At 33.2% G+C, this 13,797-nt stretch overlaps 3 protein-coding genes across 3 annotated transcripts; 2 read left to right on the forward strand and 1 right to left on the reverse strand.

The window, feature by feature from the left end:
• Positions 1-1,335: 1,335 nt before the first annotated feature.
• On the reverse strand, positions 1,336-2,439 carry LOC105619142 (transmembrane protein 242). The gene is made up of 2 exons (XM_012200673.1): positions 2,370-2,439; positions 1,336-1,718 (listed from the first exon to the last, which is right to left on the reverse strand). Exons 1-2 carry the CDS (start codon positions 2,437-2,439, stop codon positions 1,336-1,338), a joined length of 453 nt encoding a protein of 150 aa, XP_012056063.1.
• Positions 2,440-3,233: 794 nt separating this feature from the next.
• Positions 3,234-5,998, forward strand: LOC105618951 (rap1 GTPase-GDP dissociation stimulator 1). Its single transcript, XM_012200482.1, has 9 exons — positions 3,234-3,381; positions 3,480-3,713; positions 3,945-4,111; positions 4,223-4,454; positions 4,643-4,789; positions 4,856-5,251; positions 5,345-5,477; positions 5,547-5,812; positions 5,886-5,998. The coding sequence occupies exons 1-9, from the start codon at positions 3,234-3,236 to the stop codon at positions 5,996-5,998; spliced, it is 1,836 nt and encodes a 611-aa protein (XP_012055872.1).
• A 1,692-nt stretch (positions 5,999-7,690) lies between these two features.
• Positions 7,691-13,121, forward strand: LOC105618952 (protein transport protein Sec24A). Its single transcript, XM_012200483.1, has 14 exons — positions 7,691-7,832; positions 8,142-9,247; positions 9,374-9,529; positions 9,620-9,735; positions 9,907-10,009; positions 10,142-10,271; positions 10,350-10,459; positions 10,587-11,202; positions 11,373-11,702; positions 11,782-11,892; positions 12,031-12,203; positions 12,291-12,626; positions 12,758-12,861; positions 13,007-13,121. The coding sequence occupies exons 1-14, from the start codon at positions 7,691-7,693 to the stop codon at positions 13,119-13,121; spliced, it is 3,648 nt and encodes a 1,215-aa protein (XP_012055873.1).
• Positions 13,122-13,797: the final 676 nt, after the last annotated feature.

A 13,797-nucleotide genomic window follows, 5' to 3' on the forward strand; every position in this document is an offset into this window, starting at 1 on the left:
TACATACATGCACTAACACACACACACACACACACACACACACAAATTATATGGTAAAAAAAATTTGGCTTATAAATTATTGATTGTTATGCGTCATATTTTTTTGTGAAACGAAAAAGAAACAACGTTTGGTAATTTTTATTATATGGATATACTTAAATACAATACAATATACAAAATTTTTCATACATTCACTTTCAGCAGTTTAATTTACAATTTCGTGAAACTTGTTTCATATGATCTTTTTATTGCTATTTGCGTTACTATTCATGCATGCAGTAAACCCGTGCATGACCCAATCTTACGATTCCCAATCATACGATCCTGATTAAGCAATTCGAATACTGCTATAAGCGTGTCAACTGGTCAACTATGACCAATACGGTTCCAGAACAAGATCATGTACACATTTATTCCTGTCAAAATTTCTAAAATTATCACATCATTCAGCCTAAATATATGACATTTTTACAGTGTAAATTTTAATATAAAAAATTATGATATGAATTTGGACAATCGAAATATATAAATCTAATTAAACAAGAGAAATTCTATATTCAGTCAAAGCGGATGTTAGCTTAAGCTTAAATATTTTTGTGTGAATTTATATACATATTTGATTCGGTAAACCGCATGTTGAAATCTTTTTCGGTCTTAAAACGCAATTATAAACAGGAATAGAGTAATGTCACTTACTAAATTAACGAATAATTTAATAATTTTTTGCTAATAAACATTTTTTAAAAATATTTAAATTATTTAAATGTTAATGAGCATCCTAAATAATTCATTATTTTTATGATAAAGCAAAATATTTTCAATCGAAATTTATATCCGATTAATTCTGATTGAGATTTATTTTTTGCAATAAATTATTTACAGATTCTCGTCGAAATTCATATCATAATTGTGTAAAAAAAATTTTGAAAAAAAAAACCGTTGTATATTTCAAGCTATAATTCTGTCAAAAATAAATAAAATTTAAATTTAAAATTTTAAAGATAAAAATCTCTACTTTCAGAAGATTATAATTTTTTTAATATTTATGAGTTTAATTATTTTTACACATAGAAAACTATGAATGGACAAAATAAAAAAATTTTTGGCTCTGTCATCCAAAAAAATTAAGATTTATTTGAATTTTTTGTTAAATATCTGTTAAACAGTTTAATCTTAATGTTCTAATTGTAAGAAAGTGCTCCAAGAAAAAATTGACAGACTTGAGAGTTTTTCTTTATCATCATTTAAATGTATATTAATCCTCAATATTTCTATTCAAGTATCTTAGACATTTTATTTAATTTCTAGAAAAATTGAAATATCTAATATATGTAACTATACCTCCTTATTTCGTCCCCAATCTTCAGAAATATATGTCAATAGATCTGTCAAACCCTCGAACTTTGTTCTGCTTTGAGGTGGGTCATTCTTAGGTATTTTTGGTAGTAGAGAGCCCATCTTGAATCTAAATTCCTCTGTGTTAGTAGCACCAGAGAGTTTCCAAATTCCATAAAAAAATAAACCACATCCTGTGACAGCATATAATGTACCCCAGCCAAGGGCTCTTATAGCTAATGAGGCTCCAGTTTCAGGAATTCCTTTCATACCAGAAATTCCATCTCCAAAATGTTTTGGATCTTGCTTTCTGGTTGCCGCCACTGCCCTGGTAAATCCAGCGAGGGCAGAAATACTTGCAACAGTGCTTAAAAATACTGTAGCTACAGAAATAGCAATAAGATGTATTTATTGAAAGAAGTTGCATAAATATTAATAGAAAAAGAAATTTAATTATCGATTAAAAATAAAATTATCATTGGATGATAGAACTGTAGTGCGACAATTATCAAATAAAAAGATTAAATTATTAATATCATATCTTAAATAAATTGATTCAACAAAGAATATATATCGTATTATTTGAAACATCTATTTAAATGTTTGACCATTCATTGGCATTCTCTATCATATTTGTGTTTTTAAAATATTAATTTTTTGCACAGTCATGAAAAGCATCATTGATAACTAAAATATTTTATTTTTCATCTGAATTGATTTCTAAAAATTTTTTGTTTATATCTATCAAATGTATTATGCTGTGCAAAGGTTAATGCAATTTAGCAAAACAAAATTAAGCCGAACTAACTAAATCAATTTCCTGAATTTAAACTGAAAAATATTATAATTTTTTATATATTGATAGCACATGTCAAGCAACAAAAACGCATTGTTACAATTTTCTTTTTTTAACTTATTATCGGGTTATTAACAAATGATAAGAGCTAAAGCATTGTCGCACTTGTAAAAGTGAGGTTAATTTGCAGCAAGCAACTTATACACAAGCAAATATTCCTTTCTTAAATAAAATGTACCATAAATTTTCTCCTTCAATTTCTCAGACTTCGTTATGGACGTTTCTACAGTGTCATTCAATTTTGCCATCACGTTACACTTATAGAAGAAATCAGTCGTTAAGGTCTGCCATTTTTAAAGCCCACTCGTAATCTCGATTGGAGTATTTGGCGGTAACATGAAAAAGATTCTTACATCTGTTACTCTTAATTGCTTACAGTCGATAAAATAGTCGCAAATCATGCTGACATCAAGGGCGCGATTCCATAACTATTTTACACAGCACGCCTATCGACAGTTGTCGGTGTCGTTGCGCTGCATTATCAGTAGGCGTGTAAAGTATTGAAAGTTTATATAGTATTAAATTTTATATGGTACTGTAAAGATGATTAAGGAATCGCGCCCCAGATATTTCTTGGCAAGAAGGATCTACCGGTCTAGGCCCATACAATTTTCTGATTGTGCGCAGTCCTTTACAAATTACAATGGGCGAGTTCAAGCCGACAATGCGGCTGGACATGCTTGTCAAGTGAATGAGTATGATTGGTTCTTGGATCCAACTGGATCCAACCAATGATGTTTAATTGCTCGGTGATAGCAGACCTAGCCGCTGCTAGCCGCTTTGCCGACTTGAACTCGCCCATTGACATTAAAATAGTGAGAGGAAGTCGATTATACATTTATACATTAATAAAATAAAGATTTCTGGATCTTTTTTTTCGATATTTTGAAAGATCGTGAGGGAGATACGTTATTTTTGGGTGAATTAGGTGCGGAAGTTCTGCGGAATCTGCGACGTGGATAAAAATGGAAGGTAAGTCATATTCCACTCCATCCCTCTTCTCGCCAGACTATTTTCGGAAAGGCAATACGTAAATCTCTCAATGTACGTTATAGGCGAGACAAAGCACAATATCGATAAACTCGTCGATGATTTGAAATGTGTCGTAAGACTCGAAGCCTCGCAAGAGGAATGCAATATTGTTCAGATTCTGGATTCTGTAGTAAATGTTAGCAAAACGTCGATCGGAGGTATAATTGGATTCAACTAGATTAAACGCTAACTATAACTAGTAGATGTCACAATATCATATGGTGTGAAATTGTAATTGAATAATGGATGGTTTCAGAAACTACCGAATTAGTCATTGATGATGTCTTCCTGACACTACTTAGACACAAATCTAAACAAATCATAGCAAAGACTGCTAAAGCTATTGCGGAGATAGCAAAGACTGATCGCGGGAGAGAGAAATGTACCAGTTTTGAATTAATACGGACCTTGATTGATTTGCTAAAGGAAGAAGATATAGACATATTGACACAGACTTCCAGAGCTCTAGGAAATATCTGCTATGAAAATGGTTGTTATAGTAGTTATATTTATATGAATTTTTATTACATATTTATGTATAGTTTTGAATAGAAATAATGGTTCATAAGATTTCAAAGCTTTGATATTTAAAGGAATTTTTATATTGAGTATTTAGAAATGATATTTAAAGAGATATTTAAAGAGATATTTATATATTAGGTGTTTATAAATGCATGTAAATTTCATATTAAAAAAAAGCTAACAAACATTTATGTTACAGAGATTGGTAAAAATCTGGTGACAGAACAGGATGGTTTGAAAGTAATTCTAGCACTACTGAAGAAAGGAATTTCCCTAGGTAATGTTGAAGGTGCGAGCTTCCTGAGGAATGTGGCTGCTGGAGTTTTATTGAATTTTTTGGTGGATCAGGAAATGTTATACAGAAAAGTAAATTTTTTGAAAACATATTTGTATATTGTGATTGACAATCAATGGTGATATTGTAAAAATAGAAAGCAACAGCAAGCAATAATTTTATTATAAGATTTACTTTACCAGGCACTAGAGGAGGATATGGTACCAATTATTTGCAGTATTTTAGAAGAAGATGGAATAAATGGTGATGAATCAGCAGTACAAGTATTACTCACTCTTGGCATATTGAACGATGTAAATATTATATTTCTCAATGAGAGATTGACAAGAATTTTGGTTGATACACTGGCTAGTGACACTTCCTCTGAGCTATCTGAGATGTGTTTAGAAATCTTACATGGCCAAGCAGAAGATGGTAAAACAGTAATTTTATAATAATTAAAATTAAATTGATTTAAATTGTTTAAATTAAATTAATTGGAAGTATGTTGATTAAATATTTCAGTATAATTAGTCTTAGTAAATTCACAAAATTGGATTTAAATTTAAAATTGAATTAATTTAATACTGGAGAGCAATAGCTTAATAACATAATTCCATTAGAAAATGCGAAGCTGTTATTGGCTAAGGCAGGAGTATGTGAATTGCTCCTGAAACTGTTAGAGAAACATGGTCCACAATGCACCGACGAAGAAACACGGTCAATTCTTAAAGTCGCCTGTAACTTGATTGTTTTGATTTTAACTGGAGGTGAGTTTCTAGGGGAAAATTCAAATGGAAGTTTTAATGACTCTAACAAACATACTTTGTATTCAGATGAAAGTATGAATTTCCTTTACGATGATGGCAAGGGTCCTGTATACAAGAAATTAATAGAATGGCTAGAGAGTATTGACGAGGATTTGCAGATCACCGCTGTTTTAGCCATGGGCAATGTTGCGCGAACTGACATACATTGCAAGCGCATGGTGGAACAGGGTATTCATCGGAAGCTGTTAAAAATTCTCGAAAGAAATGGCAACAAATCTGGCGATATTAGATGTCAACACGCTTTACTCAGCGCATTACGCAATCTCGTTATACCTGCAGACAATAAATCGTTAATTCTTGCCGATGGTCTGATCGATGTGTTGTATCCAATGCTGGAAATCCCTACCTATCCCGTCGTTTTCAAATTACTGGGAACGCTTAGGATAGTCATAGATGGTCAAAGTAAGAGGTCGTAAGCTTTTTTAAAAATTAAAACAATATTTATTATATTCAGAATGAATAATATGATAATTAAGACAAAATTCCTTGTTTTAGAAGAAGCAGCAATTTCTTTAGGACGAAGAGAGGACTTGATTAAGCGAGTAGTTGAGTGGTGCAGTACTGAGGACCACCCTGGTGTACAGGGTGAAGCCAACCGATTAATTGCCTGGCTAATAAATAATAGCAGGTTCGTTTTCTATGGTTTAATATGAAATTCCTAAACTTAGTTTTTCAATACTTTATATACAATTTTTAGGGACAAGCAGGTTGCTTTATCAATAATCAAGTACGGTGCGGTGCAGCATCTAGTAGGTATGCTTTTAGCGCAACACACGCTGATGCAAAACGAAGCAATCATGGGTCTTAATTTGTTAACTGTAATTTGTCCGACGGAATCTGAAGAGCTATTGATCAAAGCAGATTTTGGACGCAATATGTGCGAATTGTTTGCACGCTCCCGTGAGCTTGACGTACACATCATGCTAAATGCGTTATCATTATTGAATCGCGCTCTGGAATTAGGTATCCCAAAGATCTATCCAGAAAAGAAAGAATTATTTGATCGACCGACAATTTTATGTGCCATCTGTTTTAGACCAATTGAAGGAGCATCTTACGAGCTACGGATTAGCCAATGCATGCAAACTACAATGCCACATAAATGAAAACACTGTCACGGAATTACAGACTCGAGTTACCAATTCGTGAGCGGCGCTGGGTACCATCTTGAAAACTAACTAAGGATAATGATGATGATGATGATGACAATGACAATGACCAATTCCAAAACACGTTCTTATGCGCCATTCCCTACATTGTTGTATCTTCCATCATTCCAAAGAACCAAGAAATGCAATCTTCAATGACCAAATTGTTCCCCAACTTAATTCACAGATTGCAACATATTTTATTTATCGAGAAATATATATTCTATTGATGTACATATTCTATTAATGTTATTGCAATTGATTTTCCTATTGTAAGATCTTTGTGAAAGCGAAAATTGAGCAATTAGTGGCTTGAGTGTTCACTTCAGGACACATGTTATATTTTTTCATGAATTATCTATAGTGTTATCATTATTTAAAAACACTTGATGTAATTGCTCAATGATTGTTCGCACAAAAAGTAATAAGAATCGATCAAACTCCGATTCTCTCATTCAATGATTAACTTATCATGATTAACTTATCACACAATACATATTTTATTAACAAAGATTGTTTTTTTAACGTATTAAAAAGAAAGATCAAAGGTAATAAATCAATTAGAATTTTTGTTTTTTAAATAAGTCTAGTGATTGAATTCATCGCCGAATAAATTAATAAGTATAAATAAAATCACTAGTTAGAGAATCAGTGATTTAATTTAAACGGCAAAATTGCTCGAAGCAAAATTCGTCTGATTTTATAATTGTGAAATAAATAAAATCATTTTCTATTAACTAATAATGATATTGTCTATTAGCAAAATAAATATAGATGGGTTTTTAACAAGTTAATCGCCAATTAGCTAATCAGAATTTGTAGTCGCAAAAGCAACGTCAACATCATCAACCCTGACCGGGCTTCGTAAATCGCAATGCCATCTGGTCAATCTGGTCACGTCACGTGCCACAGTTCATGGCGCAGCGGTCGCGCGAGCTGCCACGTAATGTTATGCGTGCCGTTCGTTCGTTCATGAATCGCTGCTATTAGGATTCATCTTGTGGTGCTGCGTGGAGGCGAACGGCAACGAGGGCGATGCACGAGCTTGCATCTATCCGTTTCTAATTTTTGGCTACTCACATTAGTACGAAGGTAGGCGGGTCCTTTGAACGTTTCAAGTCCGTCCTCTTCATTTTAACCTTTCAACACGCTGACAATGCGCTTTGGCTATCCAAACGTCAACTTGCTGATCTATATATCTCTTTTTTTGTAGATTATTAAGATGGAAATTTCCTTGCAACGAAATTTCATCCTTTCGTACCATTCTGTCTAATCTTTAACAATCTTTTACAACATCTTGTAGCTTCTTTAGCTAAGCTTGGAGCTGACATTGGGAATTGTTACTTAGACCTGTAATTTGGTAGTATTGTATGATTCTTGTTGTTACTGGGAATAAATGCAGTTAACTGAATTCTTTTTGCGACATTTGTTTGAATTACAAATTAAAAGTGAAAAAGTGAAAATTGAAAGTAGTTGACTTGCCTGTATTGCTGTTGTATATCTCATATCTCGGATACTGACATTGGTGGATTAACATTGATTAATTTATCATTTTTTATGTATAATATATATATAATATATATATAATATATATATATATATATATAAAAATTCATGCTTTTAAAAGCATGTTATTTAACTGACAAAATTCTTCAATAATGTATTTCGTTTCAGTGATTGTTAAAGCAACAAAATGTCACAGTCAAGTGGTTACCAGTGTCCATTGTACACAGATTCCAACAATCCTTTGAAAAATGAGCCACCTCCTATAGTAAATGGTCAAAATCCTGCATCTCAACAAAATGGAATGCAGTCTTCTCAGTTCAATCTAACTGGCAAGTTTTTGGAATATACAATAAAGAAATTTTTTAAGAAAATATGTTATTATAATTTTTCTTTTACACAATACTTTTTTATTGACAATGGTTCTTAAAAGACAGTAGCATTGCTCTTGAAAATGAACAATGTGAAAATATATGATCAATCCTCTTATCTTTTAATTTTATTTCTAAAAATAAAATGGATAATAGTTAATAAGAAAAGCATTGTGTAAACTTTATACTTTAACACATAAAGTGATTCATCTTAACATCTATTAGGTTTGTCTAAAAAGTTTGCTTGAAACAATTCAAATGTTTTTATAGGTACACCATCCTCACAGTCATCGCGTGATCCATCCAGGGAGACTTCTAGAGATCCATCACCAACTCAATATCTTCACAACCAATATCGGCTTCAGTTGCCACGACCACCAATGCCACCAATAAACGGACCTCAGAATGCTAATGTGTTGCCTCCACCACCTAGAACATCACAACCTTATAGTCCTGCAAATCTCTATAATGCTCATAGCCAGTATGTTGCTAGCACTCAAGAGAATATTGCAGTCGGTACATCTTCAATCGCCTTTATGTCTCAACCTAGCCAAGAAATTCAACATCGACCCATCATGATTCCTCCAAATCAGATGCCTCCAGTAGCAAAAAATTTGACTCCAGTGTCTGTATCATCGACGTTTGCGGATACTATTAAATCAGAGCCAGCTAAAATGAACCAAAGTTATCAATGGGCGACTAATCCCCCATCTACTAACATTCCGCAGGGTACTAGAGGCGTTCCTGGTGTATCCAGTAGCATTGATAAGACTAGTCATGTCTCAACGGATCAAATCACTACGGAAAGTCAAACATCCTTTGCTAGAGTAAATAAGATTTCGGCATACAATCAAGGACATTCTGTCCCTTCACCCGCATCCAATGTTAATCTACCTCCTTCGAACGTCACTCATTTAAATCAAAACAGTTATGTACAGCAAGAACCAATGAGTTCTGGTATACAACCAAGAACTCAAAACGTTCAAGCACAATCGATGATTAGTCCTGAAAGCTTAAGTAATCCACAACTCAGATATGGAAGTCAACAGAATATATCCAATGCATCGTCAGTGCCAAATTCAAGCACGCAAAATTTATTCTATAGTGCACAAGCTCATAATGTAAGCCCACGAAATCTTCATGATTATAGTTCTCAGCCTGTGAAATCTCAAAATTTACTTACTGGTTATATGGATCCCACGGGATTGGGAAGTAATTCTCAAAGTCAGAATATACATCAAAATTTAGCTGGTCAGAGAAAATATCCGCAACAAGACACTGCCAATACTATGATGCTACCGCCTTTAGGAGGTAATCAGTTACAAGGTGCAAGATTACCTCCATCAGGAATACCTCCTCTTTCGGGACTTCAGACGGTAATAGAATCTAAGAATAAAATTTATGCAATAGAATCAAATTTAATTAACCTTTTATATTTTCTTCAAAAAATGATGTATTTTTTGCAACATTAATATACAGAGTTTAATTTTTGTTATTTTTAGTACGACTCTCGGTCGCAATATCCTAGCCCAATGACAAATGTACCATTAGACTCGTCTAATAGAAGGTACCCTAATATGTACCCAGACCAATTAAATCAATTAAATAATCAGATGAGCAATTTGAACGTCACACAAGTTGGCTACAACAAAATATGGGTAATTATTTTTATTGAAATATGTATTTTTATTGAAGTATATACAATTATATACGTAATACATTTTTTAATATATTAATATCATTTTTAGGGGATGGAATCGATAGACCTCTTGCAATGCCGAAATATACTGCCACCTGAAAAAGTCGAATCACCAAAGATCAAGTTAAATCAGGAATTCTTGGATTCCGTAAATTGTAGTCCTGAGTAAGTTTTTTTTTATTTAAGATGTTAAATTACATTTCTATTATACGGAAATTAAAATATCCAAAATAAAAACGCGAATCAAAGATGAAAAATTTAGAACTTTTGTTATTAACATTTTTTCAATATATAAATATAACTCTTATTAAAAGTACGTATGTGAAATGCTTACAGCATATTCAGGTGTACATTAACAAAAGTCCCAGAATCGAATTCGCTTCTACAGAAATCAAGATTACCATTCGGCGTACTAATACATCCTTTTAAAGATCTAAACGTAAGTAATGTACATGTAAAATAATACTTATAATATAAAATATACAACATACAGAAGAATATGCTATTTTACTTTTTAGAAAATCATGTAGAAATAAACTTTAGTAAAATAAATTTTTATTATTTGTCGCAGCAGCATTTAGCAGTGATTCAATGCAATACGATCGTGCGTTGTCGAGCTTGTCGAACATATATCAACCCATTTGTGTATTTCGTCGATTCAAAAAGATGGAAATGCAATCTCTGTTTCAGATTAAATGAACGTAATGAATATACTGAAATTTTTCATATCTATTAATATTACATAACAAGAATTAAATATATGTTTACGTTTTATGTAGTTCCCGAAGAATTTCAATTCGATCCTGTGACGAAATCGTATGGCGATCCATCACGACGGCCGGAAGTTAAAACCGGCACGATAGAGTTTATTGCGCCAAGCGAGTACATGGTTAATATTTATTTACTGTAAAATAATCACTTATTCATAATTACAAATTATTTATTTATATAAAAATTATATACTTGTTTATGGTACCTCGAGAGATTTAGTTTATTGAACATACTGTGAATTATAGGTCCGTCCACCTCAGCCCGCTATCTATCTCTTTGTCATGGACGTTTCTCGTCTTGCGGTAGAAAGCGGGTATTTGCAGATAGTTTGCAATACGATCACCGATGAATTGTCGCGTCTCCCCGGCGACAGCCGCACTCAAATCGGTTTTCTTGCTGTTGATTCTACTCTGCATTTCTTCAGCATGCCCGATAACGTCTCGCAACCACATGAAATGGTCATGCTAGATATCGACGATGTGTTTTTACCGTGCCCAGAAAATCTAATTGTAAATTTGAAAGAACGTGAGGAGCTTGTTCGTGATCTTCTCGCCCAGCTTCCTATCAAATTCTGTGGCACTCATGATACTAACAGCGCTCTTGGTGCTGGTCTTCAAGCTGCCTACAAACTCCTCGCTGGTGTCGGAGGACGTATTACCGTTTTTCAAACATGTTTGCCTAATATTGGTCCAGGGGCCTTGCAACCGAGAGAAGATCCCAGTACTAGAGTGAACAAAGACGTGCCACATCTTAATCCCGCAACAGATTTCTACAAAAGATACGCTCTGGATTGCAGTGGACATCACATTGCAATTGATCTATTCTTATTGAATAGTCAATACAGCGATCTGGCAACTTTATGTAAGTGAATCTATCTCAGTTGAATATGATTATAATAATTTTGTATTGTGAATTTGCAAATAATTAATTTGATAATTGTAATTTTTTTCGTAATATACCTAATTATATATTTTTTTAACATTGATAAATATTTTTTGTAACATTCGATTTGTTTTATCTATTATCCACAGCATGCATGTCAAAATTTACTGGCGGTTGCATTTACCATCTGCCACTGTTCCGAGCATCGAAATTACAGAATAGTGAAACTTTAGAAAGATTACTTCGTCGTTATTTGACGAGAAAGATTGGCTTTGAAGCGGTGATGCGGCTTCGTTGTACTCGTGGTCTCAGTATTCATGCCTTCCATGGCAGCTTCTTCGTTCGATCAACTGATCTTCTCTGCTTGCCAAATATTAATCCGGACGCCGGTTTCGGCATGCAAATCTCCATCGATGAAAATCTTTCCGATGTGCAGAGTGTATGCTTCCAAGCGTCTCTTCTGTATACTTCAAGCAAAGGTAATTATTCTTATCCTTTCATGTAATGTTTCAGTGTTTTTCATGTAATGTTTCATATTTTTTATATTTTTATCTAAAGGTGAGCGAAGAATTAGAGTACACACTCTATGCCTGCCTGTGGTGGCAAGTCTATCGGATATATTGCATTCTGCAGATCAACAATGCATAGTCGGTTTATTATCAAAAATGGGTAAGTTAAACTCTAAGTAATTAAAGTTGCTGTGGACTATAAATCCTTATGCAGCGTAATGTAAAAATTTAATAATTATTTATTAATTCTCCCATAATTAAGTAATATTAAGAGACATTTCTTTAAATATCTCTATAGCTGTTGATCGATCGCTTCAGTCATCCTTATCAGATGCAAGAGAAGCATTAATAAACGTCGCTATTGACATCTTATCCGCATACAAACTGGCACAATCTTCCAGCGGCGGAGGACTTATTGCTCCAGGAAGTTTAAAGCTGTTGCCATTATACATTATCGCATTGTTGAAAAGCGTAAATTATCAATAAATTTACACACATTTTCTACTTAAATATATTGTAGATATCGCCGATTAAAATATTTTTATTTCGAATTTGCAGATAGCATTTAGATCCGGCACGAGCACGCGTTTGGATGATCGCGTATTCGCTATGTTTCAATTAAAGACATTACCGTTAGCACAACTGATACAGGTGGTTTATCCCGATTTATATCCTGTTCTCATGCTTGATGATCGCAATGCAAGGGACATTGACGGCAAAGTGTGTCCACAGCCGCCTCGACTTAATTTATCTGCTGAGAAACTCGACAGCCGGGGCATCTTTCTTATGGATGCTGGCGATAGAATCTTTATTTACATTGGCAAGAATATAAATCCGATTTTCTGTACAAATATATTCGGCTCTTTGGAATTTACATCTATTCCAGAGGAAATGGTAAATGTGTTTTACTACTTTTTCTCGGTTATATATCCGTAACTAAAAATCGAAAATTCTTATCGAATTTTTAACAACAGCTATTATGATAAAAATTTAATTTCATAATCAGTCTTAATTTTGTCTTGCAGTACGAATTACCGGAATTGGATACAGTAGAAAACGAACGGTTGCGGAACTTTGTATTTAGTTTACAAGAGGAAAAACCATACTACGTACCTGTACAAATTATCAGGTAAGACAATTGTTTTGGAATAATAAATGTATAAGTGATTAGATATGTATTGACAGAAATTATAAATTTCTTTTAACTTTTGTAATGAATTTATCTGATATTTTCAACACAATATACATATTTTAATGTAATAAATTTTTTTCAGGGACGATAGCCACTTTAGAACGTTATTCATTGAACGATTGATAGAAGATCGATTCGAATCTGCTCTTAGTTACTACGAGTTCTTACAACATCTCAAGACGCAGGTGAAGGAGTGACCAACTTAAAGAATTTGTGCATGAGACCAACTCCTGTCGGAAGTGTTAATCATCGGGTGATGGAATTATCATAAAACAATCGCGCAATTAAAAAATTGTGCGATCCGTTATAATTCATTAATCGATCATGGGTCATTCGGGATATTTTGGGACATGTCGCGTGATTCAAGATCTATTTATGCAGCAGTGACAGCCTTAATGAAAGACACTGACACATTTAAAATATGATAGATTGTATAATTATTGTTATTATTATATTATATTATTGGTTATATTTACCATCGATAGCTTCATCATATAGACTTGCGTTTTTGTTGCGCGTATTCACTTGGGTTAAGCAATTTCTTCAACTCGTCCAGTAAATAATATGTAATTTTTTACTATTTTGTGTTATATCTACAATAGTTTTAATCTATGAGATTTATTTGTTCAGTAGAAAAATCTTTTTCACAATAGCAGTAATTCATTGAATAGCATGACGATCACAGTCGATTTCCTCTATTCTAGAATCGTGGGATCGAACTTTTTTTTTTATTTTAAGATACTAATGGGAGTATCAATGTCCGCTGTATTTTACTCTCTTTCTTATTTACTCGCGATTATGTGGTAAATGCAAATAGCGAGAGAGAGAGAGAGAGAGAGAGAGAGAGAGAGAGAGAGAGAGAGAGAGAGAGAG

Source organism: Atta cephalotes (assembly GCF_000143395.1).
Source record: "Atta cephalotes unplaced genomic scaffold scaffold00019, whole genome shotgun sequence".
NCBI lineage: Eukaryota > Metazoa > Arthropoda > Insecta > Hymenoptera > Formicidae > Atta > Atta cephalotes.